General features: G+C 42.2%; 9 protein-coding genes across 9 annotated transcripts; 7 read left to right on the top strand and 2 right to left on the bottom strand.

Moving 5' to 3' along the window:
* The first annotated feature begins 143 nt into the window (after positions 1–143).
* On the top strand, positions 144–1,908 carry K450DRAFT_218819 (uncharacterized protein). Its single transcript, XM_051585272.1, has 3 exons — positions 144–449; positions 526–1,200; positions 1,259–1,908. The coding sequence occupies exons 1-3, from the start codon at positions 188–190 to the stop codon at positions 1,840–1,842; spliced, it is 1,521 nt and encodes a 506-aa protein (XP_051449244.1). The 5' UTR covers positions 144–187; the 3' UTR covers positions 1,843–1,908.
* Positions 1,909–2,006: 98 nt separating this feature from the next.
* On the top strand, positions 2,007–5,223 carry K450DRAFT_182243 (uncharacterized protein). The gene is made up of 9 exons (XM_051584390.1): positions 2,007–2,246; positions 2,312–2,387; positions 2,450–2,526; positions 2,593–2,744; positions 2,810–3,262; positions 3,336–3,431; positions 3,486–3,699; positions 3,782–3,954; positions 4,022–5,223. Exons 1-9 carry the CDS (start codon positions 2,056–2,058, stop codon positions 5,059–5,061), a joined length of 2,472 nt encoding a protein of 823 aa, XP_051449245.1. The 5' UTR covers positions 2,007–2,055; the 3' UTR covers positions 5,062–5,223.
* Position 5,224: 1 nt separating this feature from the next.
* K450DRAFT_276605 (uncharacterized protein) lies at positions 5,225–8,548 on the bottom strand (the record flags this gene model as incomplete). The annotated part of the gene is made up of 11 exons (XM_051593239.1): positions 5,225–6,492; positions 6,568–6,658; positions 6,720–6,936; positions 7,003–7,166; positions 7,228–7,462; positions 7,539–7,633; positions 7,707–7,760; positions 7,829–7,990; positions 8,054–8,094; positions 8,164–8,270; positions 8,342–8,548. The coding sequence occupies 11 exons, from the start codon at positions 8,546–8,548 to the stop codon at positions 5,313–5,315; spliced, it is 2,553 nt and encodes an 850-aa protein (XP_051449246.1). The 3' UTR covers positions 5,225–5,312.
* Positions 8,549–9,451: 903 nt separating this feature from the next.
* On the top strand, positions 9,452–11,797 carry K450DRAFT_218831 (uncharacterized protein). The gene is made up of 9 exons (XM_051585273.1): positions 9,452–9,611; positions 9,674–9,945; positions 10,006–10,095; positions 10,171–10,247; positions 10,307–10,475; positions 10,540–10,689; positions 10,754–10,840; positions 10,910–11,138; positions 11,208–11,797. The coding sequence occupies exons 1-9, from the start codon at positions 9,500–9,502 to the stop codon at positions 11,441–11,443; spliced, it is 1,422 nt and encodes a 473-aa protein (XP_051449247.1). The 5' UTR covers positions 9,452–9,499; the 3' UTR covers positions 11,444–11,797.
* Positions 11,798–11,832: 35 nt separating this feature from the next.
* K450DRAFT_218840 (uncharacterized protein) lies at positions 11,833–13,021 on the top strand. Its single transcript, XM_051585274.1, has 4 exons — positions 11,833–11,865; positions 11,991–11,998; positions 12,309–12,768; positions 12,840–13,021. Exons 2-4 carry the CDS (start codon positions 11,993–11,995, stop codon positions 12,938–12,940), a joined length of 567 nt encoding a protein of 188 aa, XP_051449248.1. The 5' UTR covers positions 11,833–11,865; positions 11,991–11,992; the 3' UTR covers positions 12,941–13,021.
* A 46-nt stretch (positions 13,022–13,067) lies between these two features.
* Positions 13,068–14,334, top strand: K450DRAFT_218851 (uncharacterized protein). Its single transcript, XM_051585275.1, has 5 exons — positions 13,068–13,143; positions 13,209–13,319; positions 13,395–13,504; positions 13,573–13,720; positions 13,791–14,334. Exons 1-5 carry the CDS (start codon positions 13,107–13,109, stop codon positions 14,291–14,293), a joined length of 909 nt encoding a protein of 302 aa, XP_051449249.1. The 5' UTR covers positions 13,068–13,106; the 3' UTR covers positions 14,294–14,334.
* Position 14,335: 1 nt separating this feature from the next.
* K450DRAFT_218854 (uncharacterized protein) lies at positions 14,336–16,192 on the top strand. The gene is made up of 3 exons (XM_051585276.1): positions 14,336–14,870; positions 14,931–15,515; positions 15,596–16,192. Exons 1-3 carry the CDS (start codon positions 14,454–14,456, stop codon positions 15,944–15,946), a joined length of 1,353 nt encoding a protein of 450 aa, XP_051449250.1. The 5' UTR covers positions 14,336–14,453; the 3' UTR covers positions 15,947–16,192.
* K450DRAFT_218857 (uncharacterized protein) lies at positions 15,952–16,394 on the bottom strand. The gene has a single exon (XM_051585277.1). The coding sequence runs from the start codon at positions 16,260–16,262 to the stop codon at positions 15,957–15,959; it is 306 nt and encodes a 101-aa protein (XP_051449251.1). The 5' UTR covers positions 16,263–16,394; the 3' UTR covers positions 15,952–15,956.
* K450DRAFT_218858 (uncharacterized protein) lies at positions 16,046–20,287 on the top strand. The gene is made up of 11 exons (XM_051585278.1): positions 16,046–16,618; positions 16,702–17,091; positions 17,147–17,210; positions 17,283–17,534; positions 17,603–17,793; positions 17,869–18,274; positions 18,336–19,040; positions 19,101–19,235; positions 19,302–19,508; positions 19,574–19,860; positions 19,939–20,287. The coding sequence occupies exons 1-11, from the start codon at positions 16,439–16,441 to the stop codon at positions 20,164–20,166; spliced, it is 3,045 nt and encodes a 1,014-aa protein (XP_051449252.1). The 5' UTR covers positions 16,046–16,438; the 3' UTR covers positions 20,167–20,287.
* The last annotated feature ends 25 nt before the right edge of the window (positions 20,288–20,312 follow it).

Raw genomic sequence — 20,312 nt, forward strand, 5'->3', positions numbered from 1 at the left:
TACATTGTCAAGCTTTAACGATGACAGGTATAATGATAATAACCCGCTTCTAATTGGACGCCGAGAAAATCTGACCAATGGGCGGACTCATCTGACAAATAGTCGAGAGTCTTGATTTTGATTTCCCACACCACCTGTTCATATTTAAGGTCAACTTTCTAGACTTCTTGATACTCACGCGAGCCTTATGCTTCACTCAGTCAGAAATCTTAAAACTCTTTCACGGCAAGGCCATCTGTTCCGAACAGCTTTGGCTTACCAGCCAGTCAGGACACTGGCTACTGCTGTTGGAAACGGAAGGGTTGGTGCTCATACAAATGAAAAATCGTTCTTCCCTGACGAGCCCGAGTCCCCATCTGTCAAAACCGCTATCCCCGGACCGGCTTCCAAAGAGATTATGAGCAGATTGAACCAATATCAGGACACGCGTTCGGTGTTCTATATCGCAGGTATGATTAGCTTACAGCATATATTCGGTGACGCTGAGCGATACATTGAAGTTGACATCTAAGGGACTCCTGTCAGATTTCCACAAATCCAAGGGAAATTATATCGTTGATGCAGATGGAAACGTTCTCTTAGACATATTTGCGCAGATTGCATCCATTCCTATTGGATACAATTCGCCTGCTTTCTTGTCATTGGCCTCCTCTCCCGTCTTTCAATCCGCACTTGCCAACAGACCTGCCTTAGGTGTTAACCCTACCAAAGACTGGGTAGATACCGTGGAGTCGGCTTTCATGAGTGTAGCTCCTAAGGGTATGCCCAATGTTTTTACAGCTATGTGTGGTAGCTGTGCAAACGAAAATGCTTTCAAAACAGCTTTCATATACAAGGCTGCCAAAAACCGCGGCGAGCAGGACTTTAGCTTAGAGGAACTTCAAAGTTGTATGAAGAACCAAGCACCAGGTTCTCCTGATATGTCCATTCTCAGTTTCACTCAAGCGTTCCATGGTCGTCTGTTTGGATCGTTGACTGCTACCGCAAGCAAGGCTATTCACAAAGTTGACATCCCGGCTTTCGATTGGCCAAAAGCAACATTCCCTCTGCGAAAGTACCCATTGGAGGATAACGTTGAATACAACCAGAAGGTGGAGAAGGAGTCTCTTGCTGAAGTTGAGAAATTGGTCAAATCGTGGAAGAGCCCCGTAGCCGCCGTTGTAGTCGAGCCTGTGCAATCGGAAGGAGGTGATAACCACGGTACGTAATTTAGCAGGCTAAGTGTATTAATGCATGCATTGACTTATGCGATATATAGCATCCCCCGAGTACTTCCGTGGTCTTCAAAAGATTTGCCAGGACAATGACGTACTTTTTATCGTCGATGAGGTCCAAACCGGTGTGGGTGCCACTGGTACCTTCTGGGCTCATGAAGCATGGAACTTGCCATCTCCTCCAGATCTTGTCACTTTCTCCAAGAAGTTCCAAGCAGCTGGTTTCTATAGCCACGCCAAGTTCAGACCTGCTCAGCCTTACAGACTTTACAACACTTGGATGGGTGACCCGGTCAGAGCCATGCAGGCCGCAGCAATTGTACGTGAAGTGCAAGATAAGAACCTGTTGGAAAATGTCAACAGAGTTGGTGAATATCTTCAAAAGGAATTGAAAGATATCAGCCGCAAGCATGGAAAACTCGAGAACGTTCGTGGTCAAGGAACCTTCATCGCTTTCGATTTACCTACGCCTCAAGAAAGAGATGCCCTTATTGGCGAGATGAGAAAGAATGGTGTGAATATCGGTGGATGCGGTGACAGAGCCATTCGCCTCAGACCTATGCTGACATTCCAAATGAAGCACGCTGATATTTTCCTTGATACTCTAGAAAAAGTTATTGCTGCCTAAGTGCATAGTTTTAGCAAAAAGAAAAAAACATAATTAAAACGTTTATGTCCTGTTTGATATACCTCATCCACAAGAGTGCCTGACACGTTGTCACTCATTCATTGCCCTGAAATTTTTCCTCAATGTGCCACAAAAAATATAAAAAAGATCAAATTGCAGCTCAGGTGGACCTTGCTCATTCCTTCTCAGAAATCTTCAGCCAAGCTTGTCGCTATGAGCGAAAAGCAAAAGGAAGAGTTCATTAAGCCGAAGATAACTTCGGCTCACGACTACAGAGCATATTTCCGTCAAGCCTTAGATGCCAGCAAACGCCAACCATTTACCGATTTCCAAATTGCAGCTTTCGTTACTGTTATAGCTGGCATAGTCCGTTTGTATAAGATCTGGGAACCAACGTCCGTTGTGTAAGTAAATCTCTCGAGATTTAACCGATTGACAGCTGTTTAGCTCGCTTATACGAAAATGTTAGGTTTGATGAAGTTCACTTTGGTAAATTTGCCGGCAAATACATCAATCACACATACTTCTTTGACGTCCATCCTCCGGTAAATCCTTTTGCCTAAATATCGCGCATATTTTTGATCCAGTGTCTCTAACATTAACCTAGCTTGCAAAATTATTGATTGCTGGGGTCGGTAGTGTGGCAGGATATGATGGTTTATTTGATTTCAACAATATTGGAGAGTAAGCCAAAATTCAGTTATGCATGAATCGTCAAAAATGGATTTCCTAAAGTAAATGCGCCTACAGTGATTATCTAGCACCAGCAGTTCCTTACGTGTCGATGAGATTATTCTGCGGCATTCTTGGTCTCCTCACAATACCCATGAGCTATATCACCGTCAAAGCTAGTGGTCACTCAACAGCAGCTGCGCTTGTTGCCGCAACGCTTGTTTGCTTCGGTAAGATGTAATGCTAAACTTTAGGACAAGCGAACAATTATGTCTGATTACAGGTCAATTTATAGAAAATGGTTTTGTGGCAAACAATCGATTGATCCTGCTTGATTCGCCCCTTCTCTTCTTCATCTCTTTCACGATCATGGCTTGGATGAAATTCTCTGATCCAAGACTCCAGCCATTTTCATTCCAGTGGAAAATATGGTTATTCCTTACGGGTCTCGGACTAGGATGCTCTATAAGTTCAAAGTGGGTTGGCCTCTTCACCATAGCGACCGTCGGCTGTTCGACGATCAAAGGCTTGTGGGATATTTGGGGTGACTTATCTGTGTCGCCTTCAGGTTTCGGACGCCACTTTATCAACCGAGTCCTTTACCTCATCATAGTCCCTATTCTGATCTATATATTTGCATTTGGTGTTCATTTCACTGCCCTTCCATTGTCTGGAGATGGTGATACACATATGTCACCGGCATTCCAGCAAACCTTGAAAGGAAACGAAGCCCCCGCAACCCGGGCAGGTTCGTACATAGAAATGGCTCTGGAGTGCAATTGATTCAGTAGCATGACTGACATTTGACAATCTATTTCTAGATGTTGCTTATAACTCGATCATATCCATTAGACATCTGAAAACCAATGGTGGATATCTGCATTCTCATTCCTCACGATACGAAACTGGCAGTGAACGTAAGTTGAATGGTAATGCTATAGTAGATGTCAAGTTATTGACAAGTTGTATAGAGCAACAAATCACTCTTTATAGCTTTAGAGATGACAACAATTTGTGGAAAATTCGAAAAGGAGGTGAAGATCAAGTAGAGAATGCTGATGAATTGGAGTGGGTCAAAAATGGCGACATCATTCGTCTAGAGCATGTATCAACCAGCCCAATCATGCTGCATAGTCACGACCATAGACCACCAGTTACTGAAGAAGAGTATCATAATGAAGTCAGGTTGGTGCTTTAAAGAAACGTCCCCTTATTATCTCAGCGAAGCAAATACTTTGAATACTGATCTTGATTTTTGCGAATTCAGTGGATATGGATTCAAAGACTATGAAGGAGACGCCAATGACTATTGGAGAGTGGAAATTGTAGATCACAGCTCTTCGTCGCCGGCTGCTGGTGAAAGATTACAAGCTCTAAGATCTGTATTCCGTCTCATACATATCAATGAAGGCTGCACTTTGTTTTCACACAGCGTCAAACGTAAGGCTATCTTTATTGTCTGGATCCACAAATAATAAGTACATTTGTCGCTAACTAGGCTACATAGTGCCGAAATGGGCTTTTGACCAGCAGGAAGTAACATGCATCAAAGGCGGTACTATGCCCAAAACTCAGTGGTATATCGAGCAAAATGACCACCCTCTGCTTAATGAGACCGCCGAACTAGTATCATACGAAAACCCGGGATTCTTCAAAAAATTCTTGGAATTGAACAAGGTTATGTGGACGTCCAATGCTGGATTGGTGGATAGCCATCCGTATGATTCTCGCCCACCAAGTTGGCCGATCCTACAACGAGGTATATCAATGTGGTCGCAGGATGAGAAACAAATATATCTGCTCGGCAATCCACTCATCTACTGGGGATCAACATGGGCTATATTTTCATATCTCATTGTACGAGGCGTTCTCATTTTGAGGCAACAACGCGGATACTCTGACAAAATCGGGATTGCTGGTCGCTACTTTCAGGATTCTATTGGATTCTATGTCGCCGGATGGACATTCCATTTTCTGCCATTCCTTTTGATGGGTCGCCAATTATTTTTACACCACTACATGCCAGCTTTGTACTTTGGTATCCTAGGATTTGCCGCTGTGTTTGATCTGTTGACCAAGAACTTACGATCCACCAAGAAAATCTTAGCTACTACTGTTCTTATTGCTGTTATTGTGGGAGTCTTCATGGTATATGCTCCAATCACTTATGGAACAACTTGGACAAGAGATGACTGCTTACGCTCTAAAGTTATGGACAAATGGGACTATAGCTGTGACACGTATCTTGATAGAAATCCATTGAAACCTATTATCACCGAAGCACCTTCTATTCATTTACAAGAAGAGAGTGCACATTTGGAAGTTGTCTCGGCTAATGACAAAGATATGAATGTCGAAACCAAATCAGAGAGCCCAATGCAGCCAACACCAAGCGCGCCTATGGACGAGCACAGTGGCGAATTTGGCGATGAAGAAGACGGCGATGACGAGTGGTACCGGCTGAACAGACCTGGTGATCCGGAGGAGGAGGAGGAGGAGGAGGATGAAGACGACGAAGAAGATGATGAAGATGATGAAGAGGAATAGAGTGTTAAATAGAGTCCCTCTCGCAAATTGGATGTAAAACGACTGATACACGATTCATCTTTTCAGACTAAACTACCTTGTTTATTTTTTGGATTTGGATGATCCGTATCAGCGGAAGATGCTACCACTCTCCATTAAATTGTTCATACTCGCATTATTTCTTGTATCCTTTGTTTATTTATCACAACTTTTAGAGAATAGTTGGGTAGTTGTTATGCAATTTGTATGACCTGTTTCTTATGGTCTTCTATTTAATTCTGAACATCAAGTTCAGGAGACATCCAAGTATCGAAATCCTCTGAGTTTGCAGGGTTTCCAAACATTTTCAAAGCTGATACTCTGATATGATACTTTCCAGTCGGGAGAGCTTTGACTCCTGTCACAGCCTGACTATGCACGGTACCATTGGAAGCGACACGTAGGTTGTGGTGGAAGGACGACCGGAGAGTTCCGGTGGAATACAAAGTTGGTAACAGCTTGTTACGCGAAGTAGCTGCCTCAAATGATTCAGCAACATTGCCACGCCACTCTAGACCGAGAATATCGTGCGAATCCATGATATCGTTTCGACCTAGGAAAGTGTCATAGCCACCAGGGATTGTTCCCAAGGTCTTTGATTTTTCAGCAGCGCTGACCACATCGATAACCACCATCGCACTAGCGGAGGAGAGCTGGAAGACAATCAAACCTGGGCTAGTGCTGCTAATGACGTTCTTGGTTGGCAGTTCCACCATTGGCAATGTCGAGTTTTGGAGAAGGACTCCCATGTCATGCAAACTGGCAGTAAGTCCAGCATACGGAACATGCACATCGGAATTGGTTCTTTGGTCGTGGATAACAAGATAACCAGAGTAGATTGTAGGCGGGATGGAACCGGAATTGGCCGGCGGATGAATGCGTACCAATACCTCAACTTTGCCTCCAGCTGGAACATTCACGGCCGATACTGAAAACTCTACAGAAGCTGCCGAACCTTGATCATTTGTATATTGGGGTTTGGTTAACGGGACCAATGATTTAGAGTAAGAACTGGGTCCATAAGCCTGGACGCTTGCTGCTGATAAATGTTTGAGTCTGAATTCCGTTGCGTCTTGACCGATGTTTTCAACTGTGATCTTGTACTCATTATTGGCGGCTAAATGTTTGATATCTCCAATTGCAATGCTTTGTGGTTGAACCAATACTTTAGAATTAATAGCTTGATGAATATCAACTAATCCAGCACCTTGGCGAGCAACAGAATCAAAGTAATCCTTTTGAAATACTTTGAAAGGCTGAGCATTATTCATCATCAGAGTACGCAAGGTTAGTGCATCCAAAGCTCTACCACCCCCTCTTGCTTGTCTGATGAGAGTCATGACACCAGCAATGTGAGGACATGCCATGCTAGTTCCGCTTAGAGTAGCGTAAGATCCCATTTTGGTTGGGAAGCTGAATTTGAAGTAACAGATGACATTCATTATCAGATAGTCTAGTAGAAAATGACAAGCTTTCATATAAACTTACGTTGAAAATATCTGGCCACCAGGAGCACTGACTTCAGGCTTTATGTCCAAGTCAGCAGAGAGTCCCCATGAACTAAAGCTACTGATAAGACCTGCATAAAATAGTTTGTCAGCCTGAGGTAAAGGTCTTACTCGTCATCTTCCAATACATACCTGCTGTAGGCACATCGAAAGAGCGGTGTTCCTGAGGAGTCTCGACAGTCGCTTTTTCAGAGCTGCTGAGCATTTGCAAGATAGCCAAACCGTCTTCCTTAGAAAGTCCTACCACTGGAATCTTCAGCTTTACATCATGCGCAGCCGGAGTCAAAATACCAATATCATTGTTATAGATGAGCACACCGACGGCACCAGCAGCTTGCGCGTTCAGAGCCTAAGTATGTAAGAAGTTAATACATTTGGAGACTTTCGGCTTTTGTAAAGTATGGTATAAAATTACCTTTTCATCAAAAAAGCATCCACCTCTGCTTATCAGAGCGAACTTTCCAGTCAGGTCGGTTTGAATTGCACTGCAACCATCTCCAGATTTGTTGGGTTCCGATGATGTTGCCACAATTCCCGCGGTCTTTGCGTTGATCGGGTGTCCTGTTTCTGTTACATAAGCTGTAATTTCATCAGAAAAATGTTTCAATCTTTGATATCTGCTGTAAAATAAATCACTTACAGAATTCCTTTCCGTTGACAATGATAGCGAATTGAAGGACCTTCGCATTATCGACACTTGCAACAGACACGACATGATGTCCGACGGCCGGGGCCCCGACTTGGAATGCACCTTTATCACCAGCATTTCCAGCTGCTGCTGCAACTGCCATACCCTTATCTGCCAGGGCATTTCCTAAGACAGCAGTAGGAGAGTCAGCCCATCCTTGATCTCCAAGAGACAGGTTAATTACATCCTGGATTTATGAAGAGAAAGGTAAGTTGAAAGTCACGGCAAATTTAATTTACAGCAGCATAAAACTGGCTGCTTACCATTCCGTCGTCAAATGCCATCTCCATAGCCTTCATAATGATATCGTCAGCAGTACTTCCAGTGCATCCAAATATACGATAAGCTCCAAATGTAACTACGTATGTCAAAAAGAGTTAAAATCTGAGATTCTTCAAAAGTAATGAATCACATTTGAAAAACATTTGTACCGTCTGGAGCCACTCCAACAAATCCACTTTCGGGATCATGAGCTCCAATAATGCCTATATCATGTAATTGTAAATTATTCAAACTCATTTCATGCTTGCGATGGAGGTGATTAATTACATACCTGCAACGTGAGTACCGTGTCCGTTACAATTGTCCATTGGATCGGAATCTTCTGAGAACGAGTTTGTTCCGTCGTACATATCACCAACGAAATCATGGCCATAAGCTACTCTACACGAAGAACCAAAACAACCTCCTAGTGCAGGATGCGTATAGTCAACGCCTGTAGCATTAAATAATGTTAGACATTGTACTGCTCAGCGGGTCATATATATATTCAAATTACCAGTATCAATAACGCCAACTTTCATACCCTTGCCAGTCAATCTGATACCGAATAAAATAATGATCTTTAGTACATGAGTGCCCATTGCTGGTCATCATCCATCTACATACCCCAATTCTTTTTGGACTCGAATAACTCCGGTCATGTTGTTTGCAGCCGTCAATGTTCCAGAGTCGCCACCATGTTGTATTTCCATTGCTGGTTTCGAGATCAAGCTCTAAGATTGCAGCATAAAAAAGTCAAAGGATGGTTCGGAAGTTCTCATATGATGTTGAATTATAAACCTACCACTGGCCAAATTCTTTTAACGTCATGTAAAGTCTTCAAGTAGTTGAGCGCTTCAGATGGTTTGTCAACCTCAATGGATATAGCATTAATGTACTTGAACTCATGTCGGACAATATGATTCAAGTTTTCATTTTCTAGGCGTCGATATAAATGGTTACGGCGTCGCATGAGATGGCGCTGAGTAGGAGCGTATTTGAATTCAATCATGAAGGCGTTTCGTAGTGTTTGCTGGGAGTCTGCCTGAACATAGGCGAGACTAAATATGCACAATAAAGCACATAATAGTCCAGCATGAATCGATCTCATCATTTTGGCACGGGCTGTTGTGGACAGGTGTTAAGAGGCGGTCAAGATGTCTGCTGTCCGATACACCTTTAGGATGTCCAAGTATCAATCAGGATTATTTAGCACTTCAGGCCCAGTATTTATTATTCAGGTTCCTCAATTGCTAGCTCGTAAATTAACTGTCTCACATTGAGAAAGCTGTAAACCTCCCCCTATGTTTGACCTTAGAGTTTATCAAATGGTTCTCCATGCCGATGCTGAAATTGAGATCCGAACCAATACAGCAAGCGGCAATTTACCTGTATGGCTCAGTAACTATATTTTCTCCGGCAAATTCAATACTTGATATTTACAAAGGAGATACAAGTCAAAAAATATTGACTTGATGTCATTTATCCCATCCATCCATAATTACTTTGAATTTTAGCACTGCAAGTATACAATATTTTTCCCAAATAAAGTAATTTACATGAGTAGCATCCTGCTTGATTCTCATTCCGTGCCGTAGGAAAAAATATCATCCACCTTACTAATATTTGCCCTAGCTTTTTGATTGAAAACATCAATCGCTGGTGATTTATTTCTCCAAATTGGCATGGTTAGGTTATGCTTTGTTTTCTATTGGCATAACAAAAAATGGTGAATATTACTTGTAAATGAAATGTGAATGTCGAAATATCTAATAAGCTTCTCTTCAACACACTTATTGACCAGAAATGTGTGTATGCACCTGTGGCGGGAAATAGCAAGTGATATCATTGAAAGATATCATGCAACTGGTGCATTCGGCCAACATGTCGGACTTGAAATCCGCCACCCACAAAAAAAAAAGACAGCAGCCCAGTTCGAGCTTGCGTGTCCATTCAGAATATCATGAGCGACACGGCATCCCTTGTAGAACTCAATCAGGCATTAGATCCTCGAGCAGGCGCTACGCGTCAGCAAAGTGAACTCGCACTTCAAAAATTATTGTCTACAATTGGAGGTAACTAGTGTAATGGTCTTCCGTGATATTTAAGACAAAGGAAGCTTGCTAATAAAACTTAGAAACACTTACCTTGGAGCAATCTAATAAAACTCTCGAGAATATATCCTTGGCAAACCTTTTCTACCATGCTGATTCTGAGGAAGACGTCGGAGTCTATGCTCGAGAAGCTATTCGCAGAGTGCTCAATCCTATCCCTTACGAAAGCATAGCCACAACAGAATACAAGACATATCTTGTACAAGGTCTTTCTCACTTTTCACCTGATGTCAGAAAGCTCTCTCTCCAGCAGGTTGAGAAATGTTTGGCCAACGAGCAAGCCAGCTCTTTGATGGTAAACATGCGAAGCTTGCGTATATTCTTCTCGGTCATATTATATAACCATATTTATTAGGCAAAATCTGACATATTTGTCTTGGTTTTGACAACATTGAGCTTTCAAAGCCCAGAGGTAGCTGAAAAGGCGTCAGATATACTTTATAAGGTTCATTTTCACAACTTGATGATTAAAACAGAACATCAAGGAATATACTAATGGCTAAAGTGAATGGTAAATTAGGTGGCGTTAACTAATGATGGCCGTGGCGAATTCTTTAGCCAACAGTCCATAGCTATCTTGAAAGCAATTTCAACCATGTAAGTGTGGAAAATTAATGTACAGCTGTACTAATTGAAGTATACTAAAGCTACTCTAGTGATGAAACCATCAAATTTCGAGTATACGAGCTGATTATCAAGGTAGCCGGTTCGTCCGAGAAAGGATTTGAATTAGCGGAAAATGATATGCTATTGGACGATATTATAGCAGAGGTGAAGTCAGATGACATTTTGATCAAGATCAACGCTATAGAGATGCTTATGGAGGTATGAAACGGGTATGAGGGTTGATTTGGGGTGTGGAAATGAAAGTTTGACCGCCACTATGCAGATGGCCGCCTCTCCGCCTGGTTATCGATTTATGAAGAAAGCCAATCTGTTGAGCTATTTGGTGGGCTTAATGAAAAACGAAACAGGATCTGAATCCTCCGTTACAGTGTGTGCTGCTGTCAAGTTCTTTGGCAGGCTCGTGTCAGTGAAGGTATTATGAATATGCCGTATAAGCAGTTTTCGGAATCTGTGTGTACTTATGCATTTACTGGTAGGGTGTCGATCCATCTGAAATTGAAGCCGATCTCGGCATAGTCGAAATTTGGAAAAACATCCTACAAAATGCTACGGATGATACTCTGGTATGTAATCTAATGACAGTCGGCTCTTTGTCTGCTTTTATCTCAGTAACAAACACTCCTCCAACGAAGGTTGTGACCATCGCTACTATTGGCCTTGTTGGATCATCGACCAACGGTTTGATTCTACTCAATGAAAAGGGTATACTTGAAGAGGTCTGTGGGAATTTCAGACTTTCGGCAGGTCATATTAAAGTGGGATACCTTCAGAGTATCTCACAATTGCTGGCAGTACATGATTCATCAGAGAAGAGCGTCGAAGTTGAAAAGATAACAGAAAACATATTTCATAATATGGGAGGTAATGTCCTTTTACCTGCCAAATGGCATAGTATCAACAATTCTCCTTTTAATGCTTCTCGTAATATAGGGTCTGCTGGACCGATCGAACTTTTGATTAGTTTAGCTCAACAGCCTCTTGAAGAAATGCGAGTTTCCGCTTTTGCTGTACTGGAATCGATTGCTACACACGAATGGGGTCAGCGCGAATTAACTCAGCCTAAAAAATTCTTGGATTATATCTTAAATCGAACAACCGAGACAACGCATGCCGGAAAGGTGAAGTACCTTCGAATATCTACAATTTGGTTGATGATTAGCGATTAACAATATTCCATCCTTACTGAAATACAATGTAATGCGCCAATAGACGTGGAAATTCTCTATTGTTCGAGCGCTAACAGTAACACCTAACGCAGAAGCTAACATAGAGCCAATGGCACTTCGACGGCTAACAGAATATGTCAAACAGGGACCATTTTACATACATAGGGAGGCAGCTGTTGCAATGGAATCGGGATAATATAGTTATCATTTTTTTACATAAAGAAAGAAAGAGGGAGAAAAAACCCGTTATCTGTACTGTCTATATGGTATTCAGTTTTGCTGCAAGCTGTTGTGCGCTACTGAAGTGGGAGAACAATTTTGCTGACGTCACGAATTTTTGAGTGGAAACTGGCAAGTCTCTCAGAGTCTTTAATGGGCTGCAGAGCGGCCGAAAGTGAATCTTCCTTTTTTTCGTTGCTTAGGTGCGTATCTTTTGGATAACGGATAAGAGCCTGGATGGATGATCATCAGTGGCATTGATGATGATAGATGGATCGGATGATGGATGGAATCGAGATATTAACATACTTTTTTTTCTTTACATTAGCCATGAAGGTATTTTGAATTTCCAAAAAGTGAAGAATCACATTATCCTGACGGACTGGTCGACGCATTGCATCCTTCAACGAAAACAAGTTCACCTGCGTATAACGTTATTTACCAATAATCGACCATTGTACCGATAATGTTAGCATTTGTGTATAATTGCGCCCACTCCGGTCAATTCACTTTGTTGAAAACCGTTCATTGCGACAAGGCCAAACAGTAGCGAAAAAAGTTCTATTCAGCAAACAGCTCCTCTCCCCATAAATCCTGCTTGAAATCGATATTCAGCCCCACTAATATTTGTTGTTTTTGAAAATAGGACATCTACAAGGACGACGAGCTCATCATCCCCGAGAACGTTGATATCACCATCAAGTCCCGCATCGTCACCGTCAAGGGACCTCGCGGTGAACTCACCAAGAACCTCCGTCATCTTAACATGGAGATCAAGGCCGTTGGTGAGAAGAAGCTCAAGTTTGTTGTCTACCACGGCAACCGTAAGCACGTTGCTTGCATCCGTACTGTTCGTTCCATCGTTAACAACATGGTCACCGGTGTCACCAAGGGTTTCCAATACAAGATGCGTTACGTATATGCCCATTTTCCCATCAACGTTATTATCAACGATAACGGTAAGGAAGTTGAGATCCGTAACTTCTTGGGACAAAAGGTCACTTTCCGTGTCAAGATGTTGGAAGGTTGCTCCGTTGAGAGCTCCGCTGCCCAGAAGGATGAGTTGATCATCACTGGTAACGATCTCGATGCCGTTTCTCAATCCGGTAAGCTAAAGCTCAATATCTCACTGATCAGGTCTTGTAATCCTTTACTAAATTTTATGTTCGTTTTCCAGCTGCTAGCATCCAACAAGCCACCGCTGTTAAGAACAAGGATATCCGTAAGTTCTTGGACGGTATCTACGTTTCCGAGCGCAACGTTCTTGAGGAAGCTTAAGGAACAGGAATGTCCCATTGTTATTCTGAATAAAAAAAATTGATATCTTGCAATCATGCAATGCACGTTTTTCATATGGAATCGTTTTGATTGTTGTTCGGAGTTGAGCATTATCTTGAGTCATAGCGACTAAGCAACTTTTAGGACATCTCTTTCAGCTATTCAAATGCCACCTGCAGAAGTAAACGAAGGTGTGAAATCAGGTAAATGTGAATAAAATGTCGACAACGCGTCTTCTCCGGGACGATCAGCTAATATCTTTTGCAAGTCCATGACCTGCTATTGAATCCCACGGTAAAGATCGCTAACATTGAGGCTGTTGCAAGTAAATTACAAAAGATCCTAAGTCATGGAAAGGACGAGGTTCACTTTATTTGTGGTAGGCTTTCGTCTATGGTTGTTTGATATAGGTACCAATAATGAGAGTGTTGGTAATAATCATCATTTATATTAGATTTCGATATGACTCTCTCACGCCACTGGGTTAAGAATGCCGATGGAAAGCCTGTGCGCAATAGCTCAACCCACGGAGTATTAGGACGTTATAAACGCCTGAGCCCAGAGGTTAGAGCTCTGACATGAGGAGCCATTTGAATTCATTGGACAACGTCACTAACAACTTTTCTACGTAGTTCCACACTGAGACCCAGAGACTCTACAATCATTACTACCCCATAGAAATAGATCAATCTCTGTCTTTCGAAGAAAAAGTTCCAGAGATGGTTGCTTGGTGGGAACAGGCTCATGCTGCTCTGGTAGGGCAAAGCATCACTAGAGAAGGTAATTTGAATTGCATACCTATGTTCTTGTATTTTATACGAGTGCGAAACTCTGAACTTGCGCTCGATAGATATCGCATTAATGGTCAAGCAAACTTATGTGGAGATGCGGCCGAATGTAGACACATTTTTAAAGAAGTGTGCAGACATCAACGTTCCTCTTCTCGTTTTCTCTGCCGGAGTGAGCGATGTTATACAAGAGGTTCTTAATCAACATAACATGTTCCATCACAACATGCATATTGTTTCCAACAAGATGGGTTGGAATGACAGTGGTATTTGTGATCACTTCGAAGAACCGCTCATCCATGTGTTCAACAAAAGTGAATTCTGCTTGGATAAAACCGATTACTATCAAGGTATCAAGGACAGAAAAAATGTTATCCTGCTTGGAGATTCTGTAGGGGATGTATTGATGAGTCAAGGAGTTCAGCATGACACTTGCTTGAATATAGGATTTCTCAATCATGATGTTGAGAGTCTATACCCAAAATATTCGCAGCTTTATGATATTGTAATAATTGGTGACTCTAGTGTAGAACCAGTCTTGAGCATTTTAGAGAAACTTCAGTGAATTCAAATAGAATCCTATGTTATCAATATTTTCATGTCAAATGCATAAGTCTGACTTCGTGACTCGATGATTTGGTGCCTTGATTTTTTTTCTACTACATTACTTTGGCTGAAACCTGTAGCGCCACTTCAGGTTGGTTGCAACCGTCACCAAATTTAACATGGCTACATCGACCAAACCGCCAATGTCAGCCTCTCCTACGGTAGCCTCGCGATTACGAAAACGTAATTACAAGATATTGAGCGACCACAATGATTCGGACAGTGACATTGAAGAAGGTATTGGGGCTATACCACAGTCCAACAATTCGTCGACAACTGAAAAGAAACCGCGAGTGGTGAAAAGGCGGCAAATGACAGCAATGAACGGCGCAGGCGTCGAGCAAATAGATAGCAATATGCCGGATACCGACCTTGCGACTGACATTGCCTCAAGTGTAGAATCTGTCAGCAGCGAGACGCATACAAGGAAAACTCGTAGTCGACCAAGAATTCACAACTGTACATGGCCAGACTGCGGAAAGGTCTACGACATCAAAGCGAAACTCACTGAACATATTCGCAGTCATACCGGCGAGGTAAGTTTATCAATTAATATTTAGGGGAGAGAGATTATTGGCACTGACAGCCTCGCATAGCGTCCATTTACCTGTCCTGTGGAGGGTTGTGGCAAGTCCTATATGAAAAATGCCCAATTGCAAGTCCATATTTTGACTCACGACGAGAGTTCTAAATCAGCCTTTCGCTGCCCTTTCGATGGCTGTGGAGCAGCATTTCCGCACAAACACCGCTTAAAAAATCACCTGAAGGTGCATGAGCAACCACATCAGTTCGTGTGTGATTGGGAAGGATGTGGTGCAGCATTTGTGAAACCCTTTCAATTACGAAATCATATGTGTACCCATACCAACAAGAAGCCACATCCATGCACTCACTCAGGCTGCGAAAAAAGTTTTGACACTCGTCCCAAGTTGAATGTACATATGGCAACAGTCCATAGTACTGAATTACGATACTGCTGCGGTCACGAAGGATGCGACGCGAGATTTGCAAAATATAACCAACTTCAACTTCATACCAAACACGATCACGAAAACAAGTGCTCTATATGTGGGAAAGTCTACGAAACACGAACTATGCTCACTTATCATATCAGCACTGTGCATTTACAACAAGAACCATTTGCTTGTCATTGGGATGGGTGTGGCAAGAAATTTAAGATGGTAGGTACAAAGATAGATGTCAAGTTACCAATATGACGATCAATAATCTAAAAATGCCATCTTTTTACTTAAAATGACAGCAATCCAGTCTGCGGTATCATATCCAGCATATTCACCGGAATATCGAACCCTATAAATGTGAGCATGATGGCTGCGTCGCTACGTTTCCTACTCCATCTTCCCTTCGTCGACATATCAAGAGTAGGCATGAACCAAAAGAAGATCAAGGAACTTCTCCTCCAGCACCGGCACCTGAGATATCCGTACTGACAGGATACAGTGAAAACGGCACTAACAAGCAGCGCAGCTATAGCTGTCCTTTCGGTGGATGTGGCATGACATTTTGGCGAGAATATGACCTTAAGCGACATATAGAAAGCAAGTCTCACGAGTGCGAATTGAGTCAAGAAGTGCAAAACGTGGATGTGTAAAAATACCCTATTACCTGAAGGAGCCAACCGACCTTTTGATTATTACAACAACATTGATGCCAACAAAATTTGTAACACCACGGTAGAACCCCGTCTGAAGTCCCATGCACGGTTCCCAAGAAAAGGCTGATAATTGTTTATGATTTAAAAATAATGAAATCGGTCCAGTAAATAAAGTACAGCAGCAAAATCTATTCCCTTTACTATGCGATCTCCAATGACTTTTTGGAAAAGTAGAAAAAGTTCGCCCCTGTACAGTTGTAACCTCCTCATCTCTCCTTAAAACCAACCTCCCAAACATCTTTTTATATTTCATCTTTTTTTTTCGTTTCGTCCTTCTCTATCACTCTATATAATTTCAGATATTTTCCCTCTTGTCGTCCATATCATACTTCATCCCTGATCATCCTTAAGCGCTTCCTTTTGGCAGATCCCTGTACATTCTTCGCCTTACCTCTTACGCAGTCCTTTTAAGCAAGTTTACGGCAACTCATGGCAGCAGAAATCCAAACCCAACATCACACTGCTCAGTCTATGATGTTGACAGCAGAGGCTCCCGCCAGCAAATTCAAGACTGGAAATCAAAAGTGTGCAAAGTGCCAAAAGATTCTGTCTGGCCATTTTGTTAGAGCTTTGGGAACCACGTGGCACTTGGAATGTTTTGTCTGCATTGTACGTTTGAACGTCCCGCAACTACTTGATACAACAAAAGCCAATACCTCGTTTTCATTGTATGCTGACCCGCTTTGTCCTAGGATTGTGAGGAGGTTGTGACCTCGAAATTCTTCCCGTATCCCGTTGAGTCCACAACTGGGCGCCATTACCCTCTCTGCGAACGGGACTATTTCCGGCGACTCAAGTTGGTGTGCGCCCAATGTGGTAGCGCTTTAAGAGGCTCATACATTACAGCTCTTGACAGAAAATATCACATCGAGCATTTCACCTGCTCCGTTTGCCCAACTGTTTTCGGTCCTGACGATTCCTACTATGAGCATAACGACAAAGTCTATTGCCACTATCACTATTCTATCCAATTTGCTGTACGGTGTGCTGGATGTAAAACTGCTATTCTGAAGCAGTTTGTTGAAATCAATCGACATAATGTGGATGAACACTGGCATCCGGAATGCTACATGATTAACAAAGTAAGTGATGTCTATCAAACACGCTCGCGCTTTCATTTATTGACACGAGATGTAGTTTTGGAATGTAAAGCTTTCCCTACCTAGCGTTGATGGTAGAGATTACTTCATAATTGGAGAAGGTATGCTTTGGAAATGTCTAAAACAGTACCTTTCGATTGCTTGTAGTGACTAAGCTACTTCTATCATTTCAGAGTGGGATATGACACCAGAGCAGCTTAAAGAGGCACAAGTTTCCATAGAAGAAAAGGTGTATCAAATCTGGACAGTGTTGTCGGCTTTTGAGGAGTCAGCTGCAGCTTGCATATCAGACATGTTGTTACATGTGTCTAACGGAGCCTGTATCGAGGGTGTCAAAATGGCAGGCAGCTTTCTCACTCATGTGGAAGTACTATTTACGGCAATTGATGATCTCTACTCACAATATGCAAACATCAAAGATGCAGGTACGCAGAAATATTTTTAATGCCTTGCCTACATTAACGTAAATCAGTGTAAATGACGGTTTGAAAAGATCTTTCTTACAGCAAGGATGCCAAGCTTCTCTGTCGAAAAATCATCACTTTTTTCTCGCTACTCTCACATACGCAGGAGACAGGTTTACGTCGACTGGGTATCACGCAAGAACTACTCTCACTCGTTACTGGACTGGCGCATTACTTGAAGAATTTGATCAGAATAGCTTTGACTGGGGCCTTGTTATTGGTAAGCATAAATCACGATGTCTGTTGCGGAATACATCCATAAAATTCAATTTCGAAATTGCATATATCCCATTAGGAAAAAAAATATAGTCGCAAAACAGCGATATCTCGATTCTTGAGTAAATTGATGGAACTTGCCAGCAGAGATCGGTCCGATTTTCTTGGTTCAAAGATGTTGCATGCGGAAATAGCTTCAGATTTATGTGTTAGCTGTAAATCTGCTTGCGAAGATCAGTGCTTAAAATACGATGAATGTCGTTGGCACTTGGTATGCTTCAAGTGTAGCGTTTGTAAGAAACCTTTGAATGAAGAATATGACACAGCAGGGTTCTGTCAATGGAGTCTTACGCTGCACTGTTCCAAGTGCTCACTATCAAGAAAGGACACTGTATCCGGTGTTGTAATGATATCTCAACTAGAGCAATACGTATATCTTTTACGTGTTGCCCTCCAGAGAGTTTTTGTTTTGCTCAACGTCAATGGTTTGTGTTGTAACGGTTTATAATTAAGAGGATCAAATAGAGGCGCTAACTCAAATTGTAGAACATATAGAGGAAGGACATGTAGCAGTGGAGCCAGCTTCGCAGATGAAATCCAAAGTATCAGCTCCGGGAGCACTCAGAATAGACTCAAGATCGAAATCGTACAGTACAGGGGATAATCCTTACCAAGCTATCAACTTGGGGGATATCAAAAGAATGAAATCAACACACACAACTCGAAAGCTCAGTAATTCCAATCGATTTGGCAAAAGATCCACCTTGATGGAGATCCCCACTCCTGCGGCCGCCGCCATATCCGCTAAGAGTGAGCCCACACTACAAAATGTTGATAATGAGCGCGATTTCGTATACAATGAAGAACCGGAACAAATGGACCATGAAGACTTCGTATCTAAGGCACTTGCTAATATGGATAGTGTTGGTAACAGCGAATCTCTAATGTTGAAGGACCTTGTGTCCCCGGATCTTTTGTTGATGCCGAGATCGTCGGAGCGAGGAAGACACAGCCATACAGATTATAGGAAATCAATGGCAAAAGCAACAGCATATCTTGCAGAACTTGGCGCTTTGGATCACTTTATGGTTAAGCATATTGCTGTGATCAACATTGAACCGTTTGTCAAGGATCACTTTTCTTTGGAAGATCTTCTGGAGTTGATAGATGATAAAAAGGCTTCTACTCTCTGGGGAAAGTTCGTAACTGGCTTACGCACTGGTAGTAATAAGAAAGCGACGCGACCAAAAGGTAAAGTTAGCTAGAAGACAATGCTGTTTATTGATCTACTTGTTAAGCGCTATTCTACAGCAATAGGTACTTTTGGCGTACCGTTGGACTACTTGGTAGAGAGAAATGGTACAGAATCCAGCTTAGGAGCTGGACCATGCCGTATTCGAATTCCTGTATTCGTGGACGACTGCATAGCTACTTTGAAGCAAATGGGTAAGCTTGTTCTCACAATGCAAGCGGCAGTAAATAATCCCTTCTCACCAAACACGTACTCTATAGATGTATCTGTGGAAGGAATTTTTAGGAAGAATGGAAATATCAGACAGTTGAAAGAGTTGAGCGATGAATTAGATCGAAATCCATCGAAGGTCAATTTGGCTGCGGAGAACCCTATCCAAGTGGCAGCCTTGCTCAAAAAATTCTTGCGCGATTTACCGGACTCTTTACTAACATCAAAACTCTACAAACTATTTATAACATCTCAAAGTGGGTAATATTCCTATCATCACATTGATGGATTAACAAATGCTGAACACTATTGATGAAAACAGAACTCGAAGATCCCGAGCACAGAAAGGAGGTGCTGCATTTAGCTTGTTGTCTGCTACCAAAGCCAAATCGGGATTTGATGGAAGTCCTGTTTGTATTTATGAAATGGGTAGCGTCATACTCTCATTTTGAAGATAACGGTGGAAGCAAGATGGATATAATGAATCTCGCCACAGTTCTTGCTCCAAATGTTATCTATGCCAAAGGTCGTGATCCTACTAGGGAAGAGTCGCTTCTGTGCATTGAAGTGGTCCACATGCTGCTGGCCCATCATGAAGTATTCTGCGCGGTAAGTCATAATATCCTCGAACAATGTTGCAGTTAAAAACAAAATGAAACTGACTGCTTCTGTTTCCATTTGCAACAGGTGCCAGAGGAACTATTACCGTTTTTGCAAGATTCTGGCTTGGGCCATAGTGATTTGAGCCTAGCAGCCAAAGAAGTGCTGAAAAAATGCGAGAACTTAATGAAGCTTAAAAAATCCCATTCCACCAACGTCGTACCTGTCGACAAAATGTACGGCCATACTGAAACGAAAGAATATAATACGAATCAAGTCGGAACCGATTACTTTTCATCAATTCCTGGTTTATGATCGACTTATCTGGCATGGAAAGCTTGTGATTTAGGAGCAGGTTTACTTTGACTCTCTAGCTTAAGCTGGCGACTTACCTACCAAGTCGTCGCTTTATACCCATCAACCAACCAGTATCACTCCACGATCAATATGTAACTATATGG

The sequence above is a fragment of the Umbelopsis ramanniana genome (genome assembly GCF_025399195.1).
Source record: "Umbelopsis ramanniana AG unplaced genomic scaffold K450scaffold_2, whole genome shotgun sequence".
NCBI classification, from domain to species: Eukaryota; Fungi; Mucoromycota; class Umbelopsidomycetes; order Umbelopsidales; family Umbelopsidaceae; genus Umbelopsis; species Umbelopsis ramanniana.